Source organism: Lissotriton helveticus, chromosome 6, assembly GCF_964261635.1.
Source record: "Lissotriton helveticus chromosome 6, aLisHel1.1, whole genome shotgun sequence".
In the NCBI taxonomy this organism is placed as follows: Eukaryota; Metazoa; Chordata; class Amphibia; order Caudata; family Salamandridae; genus Lissotriton; species Lissotriton helveticus.
Window position 1 is genome coordinate 923282810 of NC_136067.1, and position 22589 is coordinate 923305398.

The window sequence follows — 22589 nt, forward strand, 5'->3', positions numbered from 1 at the left end:
TGAGAGTATAAAAAGGATCAAAGAAGAGAAACTGTGGTGGCATGTGAGGGGCAATCCAACACATGATTACAAAACACTTTTTAGGCTCTGCAAAATATTGTCAGGTGCCTTCCTCGAGGACTGAAATGTCGGAGCAAAATGAATTTATTTGATCGTTTATGTCATTCTGTGGATCAGGTGTACAATGAAGGAACCCTACTCTAAATTAATATGACAGAGGTTATTTAGCGGATTGTTAAAAGAATGGTATTTCTACAGGCAATATGTTAATCAAATCATTCATCGCTTGCTCTTAAGTTTGTGTTCAAGGACAAAATGAATTTTCTGGCGATGACTAAGTGTGACTTAATCCCCACAAACTGATGCTAGGATAGCCCTTGCTATTTAGTTACTTGCTAAAATCTTACAAATATAACTTGTTAGAAAGCTGATTGCAAGTCTGGGCTTGCAGAGGATTTAAGATTATGCTAAGCACAGATAGTAATATAATAAAGAGTTTCAAAGTGACCTCATGTATGAACTTACTTTAGTAATTCAAGAATAGCTAGAACGATATCATTTACATAACAGAAACCAGATGCCTCAGACTTTTTGGCATGATGAAGTCCTCCTGCCCAATTAACAGCCATGTCCGTCTGCTGTCGGTTTAATTTTACTGCTCCAGCTAAAAGAAAGTGGGAACAACATTTTATTAGAAGTTATATATCTAAATCATCCTTTCCCCCACTGCCAAAAAGCAGTTGTGAAACACAACTAGTTAAGTTTCTGGTAAAATAGGGTCAAGAGATAATAGCCGAAATGTAAGAAATATGTTTCCACCATTGAATTTTGTACACTGTAGAATTCAAAGTGAAACATGCAACCTTACTGTATTTATTACAAAGATTCATGATGGCAGAAGGAATATGCTACTTACCAGTATGCATCTGTTCTTGGAATGTAGAGCTGCAGAGTCTTATACTGTGCATTAGATCGCCACCTGGTGTTGGGCTCGGATGATTGCAGTTTGTTGTCTTCTTGGAAGAAGTCTTTGTAGTCACGAGATAGGTGACTCCTCCCTTGGACAATACTGCGCATGGTCATCGACTCCATCCTCAGATTGTTTTTCGCCATGATGGGAAATGATGGAGATAGTAGAAGTAAAGATAAAGAAAGGATGTCCATGCGTGTGCATCTAAATAAGATGATAACTGGAACGGATACAAGTCTCGGGAAAGCGTGTGGGCGTATACGACTCTGCAGCTCTACATGCCAAGAAGAGATGCATACTGGTAAGTAGCATATTCCGTTCGAGGCATAGGAGCTGCAGATCGTATACTGTGCATCGATTGTGCAGCAGTGTCTCCCCTAGCGGTGGTCGCCTGTATCCGTTGCAGTATTTTGAAACCGTGTTCTAAGGACAGCTTGGCCTACTGCAGCTTGCTGCTTGGCTTGCACATCAACTCAATAGTGTTTCGTGAAGGTGTGCATTGTAGACCATGTGGCTGCCTTGCCTATGTCCTCTAGTGGTATATTTCCTAAGAAAGCCATAGAGGCTCCTAGTTTGGAGTAGAGTGTGCTCTAGGAGGAACTGCTAGTGTACGTTTAGCCTTTTGATAGCATATTTGTATACACTTTACAATCCACCGGGCAATTCCCCCCTTAGAGATGGGGTTGCCTTTGTGTGGAGGAGAGAAAGGTAGCAAATGATATTTTGTATGGAAACATCCAGCGGATCAATGTGATTATTGTTGCAATATATCGCAAATCTCTTCCACTTAGCGGTATTACATGATCTGGTAGTGGGTTTTCTAGCCTCTTTAATTATATTCATACAGTCTGGTGGTAGGTTTAAGTAACCAAACTCTAAGACTTCAGGAGCCATATTGCCAAATTCAGTTGGCTTGGTTCTGGGTGTCTTATTTCTCCATGTGGAACTAGTGAGAGATACAGTAGTGTGGTGAACCACGGCTGGCGTGCCCATGTGGGCGCTACTAGTATCAGTTTGAGAGACTGTTGTCTGAGTTTGCGCACTACTAGTGGAATGAGTGGGAGAGGAGGAAAAGCGTACGCAAATCTGCCTGACCAGTTCATCCATATTGCATTCCCCTCCGACATTGGGTGTGGAAACCTGGCGGCGAAGGTTGGGCATTTTGTGTTCTCGTGGGTGGCAAACAGATCTATTTGTGGATGCCGCCACATTTGGAAGAATGGCTGAAGAACTTGTGGGTGTATCTCCCATTCGAGAATCTATTGTGACTGTCGACTCAACAGATCTGCTATCTGATTGTGAATTCCTGGAAGGTGCTCTACTGTCAGATGTATGTTTTGAGGAATGGCCCATTTCCAAATGTTCTGTGCAAGCTGGGACAGTTGCAGAGAGTGTGTCTCCCCTGTTTTTGTATATAGTACATGGCTGTCATATTGTCCGTCCGGATCAGGACAGCTTAGTTTTGTACTTGAAATGTTTTGAGTGCTAGGAAGATTGCTAGCAGCTCTAGATGGTTGATATGGAACAGTTTTTGCTGGTTGTTCCATTGGCGTTGTGTGGTATAGTGTAGGAGATGGGCTCCCCATCATGTGAGGGATGCGTCTGTCTTGAGCACTATCTGTGGAACAGGCTCTAGGAACGACCGTCCCTTTGTCAAATTTTTGGTGTTCCACCATTGCAGAGAGCGATATGTACGACTGTCCACCAACACCAGGTCTGTGAGCTGACCTTGAGCCGGATTCCATTGTTGTGCTAGACATTCTTGTAATGGTCTCATTTGCAGTCTTGCATGTGGCACTATAAAGATGCAAGACGCCATCATTCCTATTAGTCTCATGAACACCTTGGCTTGGAGAGACTGCTGGTGTTGAAAAATTGAGACTAAGGTCTGAATGCTCTGTATCCTGGCTGGACTGGGATACGCTTGAGCTGTAGAAGTGTCTATGGTAGCTCCTAGATACTGATGAACATGCGAAGGCTCTAGGTGCGACTTGGTGTAGTTTATGGTAAACCCTAATTTGTGCAATGTCTGAATTGTTTGCTTTGTGTGACGGACACATTGACTGTATGATTTTGCTTTTATGAGCCAATCGTCTAGGTAAGGGAAGACGTGTATCTGTTGTCTTCTGAGATGTGCCGCTACTACTGCTAAGCACTTTGTGAACACTCGTGGTGCTGGTGTGACCCCGAATGGAAGGAGTTTGAATTGATAGTGCTGTCTTGTATGACAAACCTTAGGTACTTCCTGTGAGCAGGATGTATAGGAATGTGAAAGTAGGCGTCCTTTAGGTCTAGTGTTGAAAGAAAATCGCCTTGTTGTAGTAGTGGGAGTACTTGCTGCAGAGTGATCATGTGGAAATGATCTGACTGTATATAATGGTTGAGGGGCCTGAGGTCGAGGATTGGCCTTAGTGTCCCATCCTTTTTGGGAATTAGGAAGTACAAGGAGTAAACTCCTGTTCCTTGTTCCTCTAAAGGAACTACTTGTATAGCATCCTTTTGTAGAAGTGCTAGAACTTCTTGTTGAAGTAGGGCAATATGGTCTGTGGACATTGTACGCTGCCTGGGTGGTATGTTTGGGGAGGTTGCTGTGAGTTCTAGGCAGTAACCATGTTGGATAATTTGTCTTACCCACCTGTCTGTTGTGATGGAATTCCAGACAGGTAGGAACTGTGATAATCTGCCCCCCACAGGGGTGGAATGCTGTGGGGGAGGCAGAGGGAAGTCACTGTTTGGGAGTGGAAGAGGAGCGGTTGTTGTTATTACCTCTACCTCTTCCATTGTTATTATTTCCTCTGTATCCTCCTCTGAAGTAGCTCTTGTTAGAGGATGTCTGTGTATTTGTTTTAAAAGATGACATTGTGTCTGCGCCGATTTGCTTTGAGCCTCCTCTATAGAAGGAGCGGCTAAAAGAACTTCTAGTCTGTGTAGATTGTAATGCACCCATAGACTTAGCTCTGTCTGTGTCCTTTTTCATTTTTTCTAGTGTGTTGTCTACTTCGGGCCCGAACAATTATTTTTGATTGAAGGGCTGGTTCAAGATGGTAGTCTGTACCTCGGTTTTAAAACCTGAAATGCGTAGCCACGCATGTCGTCTGAGTAGGACACTGGTATTGACTGCCCTGGATGCTGTGTCAGCTACATCTAGTGCACATTTGATCGAGGCATTGGATATTAACTTGCCTTCCTGTATGAGCTCTGTTGCCTGATCTTTGTACTGATCTGGGAGGTGCTCCATTAGTTTTTCTAGTTGGTCATAGTGCGCCCTATCATAGCGTGATAGCAGTGCTTGTGTATTTGCTATGCGCCATATGTTTGTTGCTTGCGCAGCAATCCGTTTCCCTGTCGCATCAAAAACTTTAGATTCTTTGTCAGGCGGGGGCGTGTCACCAGAAGTCTGGGAATTGGCTCTTTTTCGTGCATTAGACACTACTAAAGAGTCTAGTGGCAGATGTCCCTTAATATAGACTGGATCAGATGGTGCTGGTCTGTATTTCTTTTCAATTCTTGGATTCAGTACTCTACAGCGTACCGGGTCTTTAAATATTTCTGGAGATTGTTTAATGACTCCTTTGATCATAGGTAATATTTGATGCCATTGATGAGGATTTTTTACTGGATACATTTGAGCAGTCACAAAGGTCTACACAGAGTGCATTGATACCCCGTGGTAAAGGGCTGCCCTATTCAATAAATGATTAAACCCAATACTATCCTCTGGAGGGGAAGGTTTTGTTGGGTAGGACTGAGGATCAGGAATGTCGGGCACATTGTGTGGTGGGAAGCCATACATGTCCTCGTCCTTAGGGTATTCAGGATTGACATCCTCATCTAAAGGGTATTTTTGTGGTTCTGGTATGTCATTCCCCCCTATATCACACTCCTCATCAGTGTGGTGTGATGATGCAGGAGATTGAACAGGAGAAACTGTAGGCAATGTAAGGAAGGATAGGAGAGGAAGAAGGTAAAGGAGAGGAAGGGTGCATTGGAGAAGTTGGACAGTCCTTTTTGGCAGGAACCACAGGTAGAAGTGGTGTTTCTGCTGGTCTCTTTTTATAAGGAATAGCCTCTACATGTCCAGTCTTTGGATTGATATGGACTTTCTTTTGTTTAGGATCTGGCCTAAACAGTTCTTCCTCCTCTGCAACCTTCTTTGGCGTCGATTTTTTCGGTGCCGATAGGGGTTGTGTTTTGCTTTAGTAGGCGTTATTGAGTCCCGTGGCAAAGTTTTCGGTGCCGAAGGTGGTTTCGGCTTGGTAGGAGTTTTTGGTACCGAGGTTGGAGATTTGGGTGTGGAGACAGGTCCCGTTGGCCTTGTGGCGTCGGACTCTGGTTTCCCATGCTTATCTTTGGAACCGGAAGGCTTCGGAGTCGGAGCGTTTTTCGGATCCGGTACAGTCTTAGGCTTCGGCACCGACGCGTCTTTTGGTTTGGGCACCGAAGGGTGTTTTGGCTTCGGTGTCGAGGAATCCTTCGGTGCCGAAGGATGTGTGTGCTTCGGTGCCAATGGAAGAGGTAGAATTGGCACATGTGGTTATGTCGGTGCCGAGGCACCGGAAGGCGTTGTTGTTTTCCTCGGAGCCGAGCCCGAAGGCGGGTGGTCGGAGAAGGTATTTCAGTCCCGACTGGGCCCCATGGGCGGAGTGCTGACCGTTGCCTTTGGTTTGGGTAGTGTATGTTGTGCAAGGGCAGAGGTACTCACGGGTTGTCGAGATGGAATCGAATCGTCCGAGTCCTCTGCCCCCGATATGATCTGGAGATCAGGCGAGTCTTCCTCGGCGACGAGTGGAGCCTCGTCCTCTGAGATATCTTCGAGTGGATCCTCGTCCTCGGAGACGTCTTCTTCCACGATCTCCTCCGGTGCTGATCTCCTCATCTCGTGTCGACGCGCCCTCCGATCCCGAATTGTCTTCCTCAATCGGAAGGACACACAAGCTGAGCAGGTCGACTCGTCATGTTCCGGCGACAGACAGAGGTTGCAGACCTCGTGATGGTCGCTATGAGGGAACTTTGCTCGACATACCGGGCATCTCTTGAATGGAGTTCTGTCCATGAGGCATAGGCCATACGGCGCCGATAGGCCCAACGGCCCGCGTCAACGCACCGGGATGTAGTTGATGTCGAAAGTTGTTTATTCGATGTCGATAATGTTTGTTATAAAGTTGTTCGCTTCGAAGTTGCAGAAAAGTCTTTTCTAGCCGGAGCGGAAAACTTTCATCCGAACCCAGTGGCGGAAAAAAACAATCTGAGGATGGAGTCGATGACCATGCACAGTATTGTCCAAGGGAGGAGTCACCTATCTCGTGACTACAAAGACTTCTTCCAAGAAGACAACACACTGCAATCATCCGAGCCCAACACCAGGTGGCGATCTAATGCACAGTATACGATCTGCAGCTCATATGCCTCGAACATAATGTTTAACAATAATGGTAACCATTTTCACGTATTGTATCAGCAAAAACTGCTACATATAAGTTTTTAAGACACTAGAATCACTGGTTCAACTGGGCTGGTGCAAGATGGTCAGCCATCTTAACACTGTTAATCATCTTTCTTCTGTTTTCCATGATATAGTGGTCACTGGTCGTAGATAATCTCAGTGGAATTAGATGGGGGCGGTGTCAGCACAGTAACACTTTTAGATCTAGTAATGTACTGGTTAGTCTGTCTTCTATCCATTTATAGGATGTCCTTTGACACATTCTAATCCAAAGACTCAAGATGTAGCGCTAAACTGGATTAATTCGTTCCCGTCAGGCAACCTTTAGATACTACCGCAAGCCACTGTGCGAGCGAAAATGATGCAGCTGGGGGAGGGGACTGGAGGAAAGACGTACATCTCCATCTCACCCCTTATATCCAACCTATATTTGCATCTTTTGGACAGCAATAACTTTTCTTATTACATGCTTCCAGATGAGACCCAAATCAATATAAAGGAACACTCCATTGATTCCAAAGGGGGAAGGTGGGCGGGAAGGCAGGGATTATTCTTCCCCAACCGACAAGGAGCACAGATGCCAAGCAGGGGGGGCTTTTCCCTCCGGCGACTGGAGCCCATGATCATACTGGAGTGCGTTTGGCAGTCGATGGCACAGACATAAATGACCAAGTACAGCACTGGGACAGAAATCCCCCCCTCCCTAGGTTTACATATGCATACTTTTGCAACCATCGAAACCCCCCCCCCCCCCCAAAAAAAAAAAAGACCTTGGAGCCGACTGGAGACATTACTGTTACCACCACCTCTCCCCCTACACACCCCTTAAACTTACCAATGCTGTAATAGGGCTACTCTGGGATTAACAGCGTCCCTCACAAGGGATAAACTAACGTGGGAATTCCTTGTTAGCTGCTTCCTGTACCCCAAAGCCACCCCTCTTTTTTGTGCTAGCTTGATTGCTGCATAGTGCATATTCAACACTGCTGTCCAGACACACCTACAGTTGTCTTGTACACCTGGCACACCCTGAGATGCTGTGCTGCTGGGTGAGGTGCCACCTGCCCTATACCACAAAGCTATACACCATGGGGAGACCACACAGACAGAGTGTCCTGGAGCACGAGGGTCAAGAACTCCACACTCTGATTGGTGAGTAGACACCGAGAACCACTGAGAACATGGAATCTACACTTCAGAAACCCACCAGTAAATCGGAGGCCGATTTCCAAGCTATTTTGGATGTTAAAACTACAGTGGACCACAAAATTGACACTATGGCCCTAGACCCGGATTTGCTCAGAGCAGATCACCGGAAACTTACTGACATGGTGGAAACCACAGAGTAAACACTTGCAGTAATGCACCCTATGGTGAAAGGCATGCAAGCACAACTGAAGGAACTGCAAGAAGTCAACCTGTTGAATTTGAAAGCCAATAATGCAGAAGGCAGGTCACGGAGGAACAATATTCAAATTACTGGGCTGGTGGAATGAGTAGAGGGCCCCAGTAAGGAGTTGCACCTTGAAATATAGCTCCTAGACAGTGCCGACTGGCAAGCAATCCACATTTTTCCTCTCGGTGGAGAGAGCACCTACAAATTCTGGCACCTGGTGCTCCTCCCAGAACAGCAGTGGGGTGTCTGTTTAATTAAAAGGATAGAGACCATAACCTACAAACTTCTAGGAGTGAATGCCCATGGAATGTAGATAATTGCACAGTGATCATACTTTCAGATTATATGGCGGAGGTGCAGAAGCAAAGAACTTGGTTCCTTGCAAATTAACATCCCTTACAAAAAATATAGCTCCGATGCTCATTTTTGCAACACAGGAACGTGAACAAGGCTTCAAGAACCAGCATGCATTGGTTTTGTGACCAGAAAGGAACAAGCCATTATGGTTTGTAAATGTCAACGTTATATGAAAAAAGTTATGTGAAAAGTATGCTGCTTCTCGAAGTCTTGTTCACGTTCCTATGTAGAACATTGGGCGGTTTTCCTCTGATTATATTACTGTTGCATGACGAGTCTTGTGTGACTAACAGTTTTGTTAATTGTATATACATTAACTATAGTTCTCGGTCTTCTGGTGTCTATATGCTGATTTGTTGGTAGTAGGTTGTACCTTGAAATGTCCATTCTCCCTTTGTAAAAACAGGCCGTTCTTTTTATTTTTAGTTAATCGGATGATGGGTACCATACCCGAAATGGATTGGGTTCTATGCAAGGCTACTGTGGACACAAACTGTTTAGAAAAAAACATATGCGCTTTCAACAACTGTTACAAGTGTGCTGTTAACATTAATGATTCATTTTGATTTCTACAATCAACTGTATTTAAACATTGCTTGTTTGGAGCACCAACTGTTTATTGGAGTTTTAGACTTTGATTTATGATTGATTAATTTTGAGGACTTGGAAGCCTTAGGGCAATGCAGTGCATTCTGGTCCTAGGACATTTGTTCTAGTTTCCTTATAAAGTGCATCAGGGCTAGGGTAGAACCTCTTTACAGTGTTGCAAGCAACGTTTTATTGAATGTGTTAAAGATTTGTGCGTGTACTATTGTGTAACTGAGTGCATAACAACCTCATTCTTTGCACTAACATTTTGCACATATATTTTTGTTCTGCTTGAATGTAGCTTTGGGTGATAATACATAGACAATGGGGGCATCGGCGTACTGCTACATTTTTGTATTGGGGAGAGAGGAGAAAAAGACCTTCTGATACTAGCGACAAGGGATCTCATGCAAGCTTGCACTTACAGATGCCCTTTTGTACCGTTTCCCCCACATACCAAATTAGACCATATGTATGGCGAACTTTCATGTGCCAGATTGCTAGAAATGTAGTTTTGGAAATCTTCACTTGGGATGCGGAGTTGGGTATTCAAAGGTTACTAGACTGAGTAAACTTGCTTCTACACTGAAGTGCGCTAGCTGCCTATTCACAATGGGACGGATGGTACAGTAACAGTGCCCCCTATGATTACCTAACTGATGGCTGTAATAGAACAAAGTTAGAGGTGCACTCGAAAGTGTAATCTTAATGTACAAAACTTGTTAAGGGTGCTACACTACTACTTGTGTTGGTTACACAATGCGTACAATCCAAGGACAGTAGATAGAAAATCTACATGTAGTGTGCACTGTTCCTAACAGAAACACTCCTGTTTTCCAAACAATAAATGACAATGGAACTGAGATATACTATCCAAGTTTCTGTTTATAGATCAAGAAATCTTTTTTCATGTATAACATAATTTTGTCTATTTGTTTTCAAAACATGACGTTACAATAAATGGACTGTCACTACATATCAATTGATATACACAAATACCTTTGTATTGTATATAGTGAACAGTAAATGAAAAATTCAAATTACCATGCTAATACTCAATACAATATGACATGAACATCTGTCAATATGAATCATATCTCCAATAGTATGTCAAAACAACTTCATATTCGTACATACAATATCAACATTATGGTTTCACTGAAGTGGCGCCCAATGCATTTCGGGACCAGTGGCACCCTTCTTCAGGGGCGAAATCCTAAAAAAAGAAGCATTAATCACTAATACATGTATACATATACAATAAGATGATTTGAAATACAAAAAAACACTTGAGAAGATAAAGATTTGGACAATCATGGGGGAATGATCAAGGAATAATTTAAAAGGGTCGTGTGTCTATTGGCGGCAACAGCGAAATCAGTCTATGAATCTATCCTACCATCTAAATAGTCAATCCATGGTTAATTGTATACCCATAACTATGTTTACATCAAAGATAAATTTTCAAGTGTAGTGCACTATCTAGTAATGTGGCGTACAAGGGTGAAATATCAATAGTGTGATTCGGTAAAAACATTGCTCGATAATATACAAAATGATAAGTCGCATGTATGACTCTGGAAGAAACGTACGTTTCACTTTTCTAAATGCTCGTGTGAATACCACACGTGGATAGTCTGTATTCTGCAATGTGATTTACCAGTAACGGGTATGCATTTCAGAGCAATGTCCAAAAATAGTGTCCAAATACGAAATATTAACTAAGGGGAGTGACGCTATTCTTTCCAAAAAAGGGGGAGTGAGTAATGTTAATGTTGTACAGCAGCTATTTTGAGCCAATGTGTACGAATAAATACTGACGGCAGAAATGAAAGATAACGACCTAAGGGTATAAATATAAATAAATACACGTACCATAGATTGTGAGACTGGTGCATGCTACACTCTCTTTCACATAAAAATGTCGAATATATTCACTGTAATATCGGAGAAGTAAAGAGGTCTGTGGGAAAATAAAAGAATGCATAATCACAAACTCTAGTCCTGCTTAATACGAAAATGTAATGCTTAATGCTGCTGGTATGCCTTACTTTAAAAGAATGTCAGGAATCCAAGACTATAAGTGCCCAAGGCGTGGCAAATAATCCTATCTGACGAACCGATTTCCGAAACGGTAAAATGCAAGGATATGTTTCTTCACTGGTTCTGTGAAAAATAAATAAACGAAACAACATCTCCCAAGTGATAATTCTAGGGTGAATTATAAGGCAAGAAAAGATGCCAAGATGTAGAAAACTCATACCTAATGCCGGAGATATGGGGAGTGTTGTATTTTAGACAATGTCCTCCATCAGACTGCTGGAAGGATTCCCGCGGCGGGATACCATACAAAGTATAAAGAAGTGCGCCGACAACGAAAGCGGTGCAGACCATTAAGGAATGTTGGGAAACGTAGTGAATAACAAACTACTGTTAAATGTAGATAAATCGAAGTGACGTATTACATGGAAAGTGAGTGTAAATGCGCATATATTAGACTACCATGCTTCTGCTTTAAACATAATCAAATAAAACTCTAAGCGGATGGTGTCAAAAAGTATGTGCGATGAAACCCCTTAGAAACACATAATGCGATGAAATATGCATAGCAATATACTTTTACGTACATAAATCGTCAATATGCTTGTCTAGGTGTATGCATTGTTGCTCTATAATATAGATGTACTTGTGATCATTATACAGATTGTATTATGCTGTCTAGTATATGCATGTAATTTATGTACGTAAAAGTATATTGCTATGCATATTTCATCGCATTATGTGTTTCTAAGGTGTTTCATTGCACATACTTTTTTACACCATCCGCTTAGAGTTTGATTTGATTATGTTTATAGCAGAAGCTTGGTAGTCTAATATATGCGCATTTACACTCACTTTCCATGTAATACGTCACTTCGATTTATCTACATTTAACAGTAGTTTGTTATTCACTACGTTTCCCAACATTCCTTAATGGTCTGCACCGCTTTCATTGTCGGCGCCCTTCTTTATACTTTGTATGGTATCCCGCCGCGGGAATCCTTCCAGCAGTCTGATGGAGGACATTGTCTAAAATACAACACTCCCCATATCTCCGGCATTAGGTATGAGTTTTCTACATCTTGGCATCTTTTCTTGCCTTATAATTCACCCTAGAATTATCACTTAGGAGATGTTGTTTCGTTTATTTATTTTTCACAGAACCAGTGAAGAAACATATCCTTGCATTTTACCGTTTTGGAAATCGGTTCGTCAGATAGGATTATTTGCCACGCCTTGGGCACGTATAGTCTTGGATTCCTGACATTCTTTTAAAGTAAGGCATACCAGCAGCATTAAGCATTACATTTTCGTATTAAGCAGGACTAGAGTTTGTGATTATGCATTCTTTTATTTTCCCACAGACCTCTTTACTTTTCCGATATTACAGTGAATATATTCGACATTTTTATGTGAAAGAGAGTGTAGCATGCACCAGTCTCACAATCTATGGTACGTGTATTTATTTATATTTATACCCTTAGGTCGTTATCTTTCATTTCTGCCGTCAGTATTTATTCGTACACATTGGCTCAAAATAGCTGCTGTACAACATTAACATTACTCACTCCCCCTTTTTTGGAAAGAATAGCGTCACTCCCCTTAGTTAATATTTCGTATTTGGACACTATTTTTGGACATTGCTCTGAAATGCATACCCGTTACTGGTAAATCACATTGCAGAATACAGACTATCCACGTGTGGTATTCACACGAGCATTTAGAAAAGTGAAACGTACGTCTCTTCCAGAGTCATACATGCGACTTATCATTTTGTATATTATCGAGCAATGTTTTTACCGAATCACACTATTGATATTTCACCCTTGTACGCCACATTACTAGATAGTGCACTACACTTGAAAATTTATCTTTGATGTAAACATAGTTATGGGTATACAATTAACCATGGATTGACTATTTAGATGGTAGGATAGATTAATAGACTGATTTCGCTGTTGCCGCCAATAGAGACACAACCCTTGTAAATTATTCCTTGATCATTCCCCCATGAGTGTCCAAATCTTTATCTTCAAGTGTTTTTTGTATTTCAAATCATCTTATTGTATATGTATACATGTATTAGTGATTAATGCTTCTTTTTTTAGGATTTCGCCCCTGAAGAAGGGTACCACTGGTCCCGAAATGCATTGGGCGCCGCTTCAGTGAAACCATAATGTTGTTATTGTATGTACGAATATGAAGTCGTTTTGACATACTATTGGAGATATGATTCATATTGACAGATGTTCATGTCATATTGTATTGAGTATTAGCATGGTAATTTGAATTTTTCATTTACTGTTCACTATATACAATACAAAGGTATTTGTGTATATCAATTGATATGTAGTGACAGTCCATTTATTGCAACGTCATGTTTTGAAAACAAAGACAAAATTATGTTATACATGAAAAAAAAATCTTGATCTATAAACAGAAACTTGGACAGTACATCTCAGTTCCATTGTCATTTATTGTTTGGAAAACAGGAGTGCTTCCGTTAGGAACAGTGCACACTACATGTAGATTTTCTATCTACTGTCCCTAACTGATGGCTGAACATGTTAGAGGGCCTTCTCTCAAATACAATATTCTTACCTTGAACATGTGTGGTCTGGCCTCACTCACAAAATGATACAGAAAACACACATACCTCTAACGTCGACGTGTGCATTTTGCATTACTGTAGGACGTGCACGTTGTCTTCAGAATTGTTTAAACTACGTCAGAAATGGCGAGGAATGTTTGCTGGCACTACATAATAAAGCTACACCAGAGGCGCACTCAGTTGGGTTACACTGGCGGTTCCCTTCACACTCACACACATCAAGATTGATCATGAGGGTAGTTATGTAGAGCTGGATAGCCTCCTGAATGGAGAAATGCTCTCCATAGTTACAGTATATATCCCCAAAAGTACACCTGGCCGACTAGTTAACCACCTTCTAACCCTGAATGACTGTGTATACAGTTGGCTACTTTTAAGACAGCCTTCTGGCCTCCTGGGGAAAGTGAAAACAATTCCCAGGAAAGCCTAGAAAGGATCTGCTGAAGGAGGAGAGTTTATCCTCACGGCAGGAAAAGTCACACCGGGTGTGAGCCCAAAAGGCAAGCCCCAAAGGGGAAGCCGCCTTTGATAGGTAAATGCAAAACAACAGTTGATGGACAGAATGCAGAATAATGTCATGCATTCACCCCAGTACAGAGATCTGGGCCTAAATCCATTGTTTTTTTGCACTCCACACCACCCAGTTCAGACATGGCCATATGCAAATCAGCCTTGACCCTGTGCCTCATGGGAACAGTCCAGCCCGAACTGCCAAGCCATGTCTTTCCTGGACTGGAATCAAGCATCCTAGGAACGGTTTCTGGCTATCAGCCGTCTTCAGCCAGGATTGCTTGACTCCAGTGGTGTGGAGAGCATGGGATTCAAGCAAGCCGGGCTGAAGACGCTGAAATGCCAGAAACCGGTCCTCGGAAGCTTGTTTCCGGTCCAGGGAAGGCATGGCTTGGCAGTTCGGGCTGGACTGTTCCCATGAGGCACAGGGTCAGACTGATTTGCATATGGCTATGTCTGAACTGGGGTGGCAGAGTGGGCTAAAGAACGGTGATGGATTAAACCCAGATCTGTTGACTCGGTGTGAGTGTTTGATTGGTTCAGATGCTCCGTCCATCACCACCCCATTTTGTACCACTTTGATAGGTAAATGGCAGGCACACACAAGAGGGGCTGCTACTTTGTCTTGGTAGACAGAAGGGCATCAGGGACATCAAAGGGAAAGTACTAGTCATACCAGTTTCCCATGGTTGAGTAGAACAGCGGTAGCCACACTTCTAAAGTGGGCTACTAAGCTAACGGCACAGATAAAGGACTTCACCCATCATGGGATGGGCAGAATAGAGAACTCTGGGATAATTAGATGCCATGCTTCACAAAAAGTTGTCAACGGGCGGGAGGAATCTCAGTAGTTCATTGGCTAGTGACCACAACCTCCCCATAGGACAATTAGGGATTAAAGGGGCACCCTTAGCCACCATCACCCATCACCCGGATTGGAGAAGAGGACCAAAGAAGAACTGCCCGGCTGACCTGCAACTTGGCATAGCGAGGCTGCACCAAAGTTGAACTGCACCTCCTGCTCCTTTGGCTAGGAAAGATAGGACTGAGCCTGTGCTGACCTGCTTGTGGAACAGCCATTCCCCAAGCCCAGCCATAAGCAGAGACTCCAAAAGTCAGTTAGCTGACTTCCTGTTCGCAGTGCAGAGCCACAAAAGCGGAGGAAGCCTGCTTTACCATTGTGGCTCCTTGCCGCAGTGCAGCCTGGGAGACAGAGTCCTGGCGTTCAAATGTTGCACTAGAGTTTGCTGGACCCAGGAGAGTCGTTGAAGTGCAATTTGGTTACTCAGAAGGATAGCTATTACAAGAAGGAGAAGCACTGGTTTCGTTCTGTCCGGAAACCAGTAGTCCAGTGGCAACTGGACGTTTGCTGGACCACAGTGGATTTCCCGTGTCATCGAACCATGTGACAAGAGTCTCCCCACCATGACCGTGGACCAAGGAGTAGCCCCAGGGGTCCCCCATCATGTATCCCTTGCATCAGAACAACTGCATAGAACTCAATGGCAAGTTGCCCTTAATACTGGAACTGGACTGGAGGGTTGTATGATTAAACAACTACCTCTGAAATCACAAGTGCATAAACCACGAAGGGTAAACAACGCCCAAATCCCAACCACTAAGTTTTGAACCACGAAAAAATTCTATTTACATATACACCGAAGCTACCACTACGTTCAAAACACTTCATTTAAACAAGTAAAAAAAAAAATCATTAGCATATTTATCATCTATATTTTTCTATCTAATATTTAAATGTAAAGTTCCAAAATGTTTTTTAAATTAAAGTACCACTTTTATTAAATGAATGTACAATATATTTCTAAATAATGATTACTACTTTCAAATATTCCGATTTTCCCTGACATTTTTATTTAAATATATTCAAATCAGGACTCAATTGAACTTTGAAAGAGGAATGTATTTCTATTATGTGCAATGATGGCAAAGCATACAAAATTGGAAGTTTGTGAAGCACCCTCATACTTCATCAAACTTTCGGCATCTAGAATACAGCGGATGGGACAGTCAGCCTTACTTGCCTCTGTTTAAGAGGGCGCCTCAGTTGTTTACATCTGCACCATAGCATCCTTGGGGTCAGAGTGGGCGCCTTTATCATTATCATCTTTAGAACTACACGCTTCTGAGGGGCAGGCTGGGTGCCCGCCCTACCCTCCTTTAGTTTGCGCTTGGTAAGGTCGATCTACCTGGGTGCCACATACACTGCACCAAAGATTTTGTGCCTGAAAATCCCAGTGCCCATTGTCTGTGCCCGGGGTCCTCCCACATGAGACACCATTTGAAAACAATCCTACAGTGCCATCTACTGGCCTCACAAGGTAAATTAAAACGGTCTCTGTAAATTATCTGCAATGTATCTCTCAGGTGTCTGTCCCCTATCTCTTCTTCACTCCTTGCTTTCCTGCTCCCTTCTGATTTTCTTTCTCTTCTTCACTGTTATGATATGTAGGGCCTGCAAAGTATGATATGGCCTAAAAGCGAGTGGACTAAACGATGCAAACCCTGCAACAGATTTGCTAATGTGTTCTTGTATAAAAAATGAATAAAAAACATGTTGAGATAAGAAAAACTAGTTTACATTCAAAATGTACTTTATTTAAATAATTACATATTTTTCACGTTTAAAGGTCGGAGTCCTGTTAGGGCCACTAGTTGTCTAATTAAGTAGTTTTTAAGGAGGTCGTGGTGGTTCAGTTCTAGGTCGTTGTTTAGGAGTCATTTTTAAGGCCACTCATTGTCAAAAAAAAATCGTTGTTCAAGCCGCTTCCCGGACTGGAGACCACTTCTTGTAGGTAACGGCTCTTTGGGACTTTGTTAGGACCCTTGACCTGCTCCCTGCTGGAGTTAGTCGCCATGGAAGTGACGGCATTCAACTTGTACCAAACTTTTCTTGAAAACGTTTCGAAGTATCACATTCATTGAATTTGCCAAAGCTTGCTCAAAATTACTTGAAAAGTTGTGATTTTTTTTTTTGTTTAAGTAATTCTAACTCTGGAACACTCTGGTTGATCTTTTTCGTTTTGGTGTCTTAAATTCATAAAAATATAGAACATTTTTTTAAATTGGTGTTGGATTTCTTGAGTCATGTTTCTTTCTTATACAATAGGTTTGGTTCTGTTGAAATGCTTTACACATTTTCCTGTGTTGAAGCCTGACTGCTCAGAGCCAGAGCTACCCAGGGTAAAGCTAAGGCTTGAGAAACACTCCGGACTAGTCCTGAGAAGGGTTGGAAGTGTATTACACGGTGAGGTCCCACCAGATAATATACCCCACTTCCCCACTAATACATACAAATTATGGTGTTGAACAGACTTTGAGACGTGATTGGGTACTATGGAGAGGCACATGAGAACACTAGATTGAGTCGGTCAAGCAAGAACAAGTGTCACAATCCCTAGCTCACACTAGAATGGAACACTAGTTCCATTCTAGAATATGAAGAATACCAAGCAACACAATGAAGGCGATAAGGCAGTCCATATGCTAAATTGGCTTCTTAAATCGAAAACCCCAGAACTCCGACAGGAGGCATTTGAGATGGACAAGGACTGATTGGAAACACACAAAGTGGGATTAACAAAGTGTTTTGCGGATACCACACTGTGCTGTATAATTTGCCCGAGATAGGCTAGCAGATGAGATACAACGTTACTTAGACTAAATTCCACTTCCTGTGGTGAACAACACACAGGGCGAAGAACTAGAAGAACCACTTCAACTCCAAGAAATATGATAGGCCATTTCTCAAATGGCTAGAGCTAAACCACCAGGTCCCGATGAGTTCCCAGTAGAACTCTACGCTACATACAACACAGGGCTGGCATCCTGGCAGTTGCAGATTTACAAAGATCTAGCCAGTTAGGATGCTTACCACCTTCTTTGCAAGTGACACGGATAATCTTATTACCTAAACCCGGCAGAGACCCCCTGCATGTGATCTCAAACGGACCACAATCATTGATAAACCTAGATTATAACATTTTGAGTAAAATACTGGTTAACAGATTGATCAATTTAGCGCAGAGTCTGATACATAGTGAATAGAAAGGCTTTGTCCCAGGTAGCAACCCTTTCCTGAACCTACATAGACTTTTTATGATAGTGAACTAGTCCAAGCAACATGGACAAGATCATGAGTTGCGTCAAAAGACATTGCAAAGGTATTAGACACGCCGAGCTGGACATTCCCGCTGGCAGTATTGGATTCAATGGGATTGTGGAATGAATTACTGCACTTAATTAAACTTCTGTATGTGGGTCCGAAAGCCAGAGCACATAACAGGAGGGAGATTTCAAAGCACATTATAATAATGAGGGAAATCGCACCAGTCTGCCCTCTATCACCCATCATTTTTTACCTAGACATAGAACCACTGGTGTATGCACTGCAAATGAGGGGCCCAGACTGGGGCATTTGGCTAGACTCCAAACTCTAGCTAAATAATCAAATGTTTGCTACACTGAAATCCATTTTACCACGTGTAAGCAATTTGCAGAGTCTTATCTTTTCTAACCTCCCTCACAATCACTTTTGTTCAATTTAAAATATATTTTGGCAACCCAGTCTACCCGTGCCTTCCTAAGAAATCCTTTGCTCCTCTGCAATGGATTCAAAATGCCTCTTTGTCCAGATGAAATCCCGAATCAACATGCGACCTGGCTGAAACTAGTTCACCACAGAGGATGTGGGAGCCCATAAGTCTCTCCAACCACATCCACTATCCTTACTTTTAAACACTGCCAAGGGCCCACAAAAAAATGATCCTGTGGATCTTGGGACCCTTAGGACAGTTTTTTAACTTACACCCTTACCACCACTGCACACTCACTTAACACTATCCGCCTCACTGTAAACAGACGTCGCAGCACACCTGAGGCACACTCGGTGTCTTGGGTGGGGCCCGATGATGAAGCATGCCACCAACTAGGTTGGTGGGTGAGGGCCTTCATAAAAAACTAATATGTTTTCCTGACACACACTGCATGAGCCTTACTAGTACAGGTAGCTCTTGGAGCATAATAGCATCATACTTCTAACATCCTGCATCAGCATTACATCATTTATGGACAGAGCCCTAAAATCTTGACTTCTATATTTGCCAAAGGAATAACTTAAGATTATCCTTTCTGTTCTTACATTTAAGCACATAAAGTGGGCGGAGCAGCTTTCAGATTCCAAGGTGATGTAAAGGTCAGGACATTTATTCCTTTTGACTTTCTGTGAGAAAAAGGTCAATGTAAATTTAAAAAAGATTAAACATTTGGCTGCTTCTGCAGTAATCAGTCTGCAGTGAGAGGGTTAAAAAAAGGAAGGCTTTTGTTTTGCCATGAAGCATATTAGACTGAGATATGCTGTAGAGGAGGGAATCCACTGCATAAGGGAGGGTCCATTAATGAGAGGCAGACGCTTAATCTTGATTGGTAGCTGGTATTGCAAATGATTTCGGATGTTGAGAGGGTGTTTACCTGCTAGAATGTGATTTTGTTTTCTCAAAGTAGGCAGGCGCAGTCTTTAATGCTTTTGTAGGTGAGCCCTAGTATTTTAAAACAAATTCTTAAACGCATAGACATTTGCTGTTGCTTTTAGAGGTAGGGCTGATGCAGCCCCAGAATGAGGCGTACATCTGCATTTTAAGCATATTCTAGTCAGTTTAATTTGACATGTGGGAGGCCAAATCTAATGAAGCATTCTGGGACGCCTAAGACCTGTATGCATGAATTCTGAAGATCTTCATTTGGTGGAAGGTGGACAGGACTACTCTCCCCATCAATTGAATTTCATGTTATCTTCCAAATCCCACTCATGTTTCTGGTGTTGGATTTGATGGGATCCATTTCCCCAGAGAACATGGAGGTGAGCTCAGTGGGCTGCTCTGTTTGAGAAGGCAGAGTAGGCCCATATTAAGTACGTCAGTTTCTGGCCCACTGAGTTTTGTGCCGTTTCAATTACTTTTAGGTTATTAGTGACATGTACTGTTCTCTTTTTTCCCCCTAACTCGCAAGTGGATTTTCATGTAGGCGGGGAGTTGACTGTGACGAGGTCCACAAGATGCTTCATATAGCTACTCAATGGAGAGTCATGGGAGGTGCCAGCTGGGCTGGTAGGGGAGAGGAGGCTACCTAGTGTAATCTGGCTGTGTTCAGAATGAGAATCACTTAATTGCAGACACATATACCCTGGAGCAGATAAACGAGGATGGTATGGTCCTTCCTATAGAAGGTGGCAGATAGATCCAGGAGGTTCAACAACCTGTAAATCCTTGTTGAGCCTAATTAAGAAGCCCATTTCATACATTTTCCAGAGCGGTCTTTATTCTGAAATGTTTAAGTGGCTGTGGATTTGGGTTATTACCATTAGCCAGGATTCTGGAGTTTCATGAGGGTTTTACAATAGTTATTAGTCTTTTGGGGGTGGGGGGCAGTGGGCTAGATGTGGTTTTCTAGAGTGAAGTTTTGCACAAAGGCCCCTTTTCCTGTTTCTAGGGAGCTATTATCAATTCCAGTATCAGAGCTGCTGATTCCTCTGCAAAAGAGGCAGCAATCGAAGTAAGGCAGGGATCCCTAGAGTCTTAACAACATTTATTTAAGTTTGCGACAAACCATGAATACAGGCCACCAAAACATATTCAGCAACAAATATGTAATGAGCTGCAAATGTCTATAGTTCTGAAGATGTCGATGGTGAGTGAGTTGAGATGGGGATGGAAGATGTGTAACACATTGATCGGTTAATGGTATTACATCTTTTTTGGATAAAGGATTTTAGTGAAGACTTTCTCTTGAATTAGAGTAGCATGGGGGTGTTCTAGAGAGGCTCACTGGATTTAGCTTAAAGAGTGTAATGTTAAAGTCAATGTTTTTGTAGTTCATAGAGCCATTGATAAGCTGGCTATTTTTTAATTCCATGTTGGAGGTTATTTTTTATTCCATGTTGGAGGTTAACGTTGAGGTATAAGTTTTGTATATGCAAGAGGCTTCTGAATGGGGCTTCCAGTTTGAGACTGTTGCACTGGTCTAAGAATTCTCATGTTGAAGCAATGAAACTGCTCTACAGTCAGAAGCAGAATGTACTCACTTTTAGAATGTGGTAGGATACAAAGAATAGGTTGGCTGAAAACAAATTGAAGTCTTCAATGAGGGTCTCAGTGGGTCCTGGTGGGTAGTAGCATAAAAAGATGTGGGGAGAGACATGTACGAAGTATTCCATTTACTATTTGGTAACGGAACACAGGGAGATTTTGTGCAGTGAAAATCCTTTTCACCTACCTGTGGCTGCAAGAACCATATGACAATGCATCTGACAAACAGTGAATTAAGAATGGCATAAGAACAGCTAGAATAAATACAAAACTTACCAACAGAGCCTCCAGTTGACAACTGACAGAATTCAAAAAGTCCATCAAACACTGGGCAGTCTTCCCCAACATTGACTGTGAATGAAAACAATATAAGTATTTGAAATTCGTCCTACAGCAACAATAAAGCCATTAATAATATGATAAACAATGTGAAATGTCTACATGGCAGGGGCTCAACCAAACTGTGTTAGGTAAAATAAGAGATTAAATGCATAACTTGAAGTGGTTGTTGTGGAGATGAAAACCAGAGCAGGATAGCTTGCATTCAAATCTATATAGGTAAATGAATTGTTGCAAACGTGTTCACGGACACACACTTGTCCTACCACACACAGACACACACACACTTGTCCTACCACACAGACACACACACACTTACCCCACCACACACACTTGCCCCACCACACATACACTTGCCCCACCACACATACACTTGCCCCACCACACATACACTTGCCCCACCAGAGACACACACACACACACTTGCGCCACCACAGACACACACACACACACACTTGCGCCACCACAGACACACACACACACACGCCCCACCACAGACACACAAACACACACACTTGCCCCACCTCACACAGACACACACACTTGCTCCACCACAGACACACACACACACACCCACAATTTACAATGTCAAGACTCCAGATTCTTCATCTTGATCCCTCCCCAATGCATGCTATAAATCCATGCAAACAAATGTGCTTCTTTCTTTCTGGCTAATAATTTGTTTACTTGGTCAAATCCTTCGCTGTTCCACTGTGGTGCCTGTTCTGTCCTTTGCCACCCACATTGTCCCCAATTACTTGCCCATGCAACCTCTGCATTCTACATTTCAAATCTGTACCCTAATCCACTAAGTTTCTAAAATCTCCATCTCTTTTTATGTGCCAGATGTGCCACTAGTCAGGCTGGATTACAGCAGTGCATTTGTGCAGTGTCTGTGATGATACCTTGCCATGTCTTTACAATGTGCCGTACGTATTAGTTTCGCAAAGTCCTGGGATTGTGCAATCCAAGTATGGAGTGATCGCCAATGATTCTCAATGATACCAGGCTGCTTTATCCCATTAGCTACATTATTGTATTGCAAAGAAGTGGCCATCACAATTGAAATGCAGTATTCCATTCCGCTTCATAAGTCCAGTTATAAACTTAGTGCCAATCCGCATTCAGGGATGCTGCTTCATCATCAGTTAGGTTCTTTTAAGAGCTCCATTTATGCAATACAAATAAACTCATGTGCATAATATACTTGCAGAACTTAATGTTACAGTCCTTTG

General features: G+C 42.5%; 1 protein-coding gene across 1 annotated transcript in view; it reads right to left on the reverse strand.

The window, feature by feature from the left end:
- The window catches only part of HDAC2 (histone deacetylase 2), a 149625-nt gene that overhangs the window by 85409 nt on the left and 41627 nt on the right, over positions 1-22589 (reverse strand). The window contains exons 4-5 of the mRNA XM_078648570.1: positions 21292-21366; positions 526-664 (exon numbers count right to left, since the gene is read on the reverse strand). Of these exons, the coding sequence (XP_078504696.1) occupies positions 526-664; positions 21292-21366 (214 nt within the window). The remainder of the gene's footprint in view (positions 1-525; positions 665-21291; positions 21367-22589) is intronic.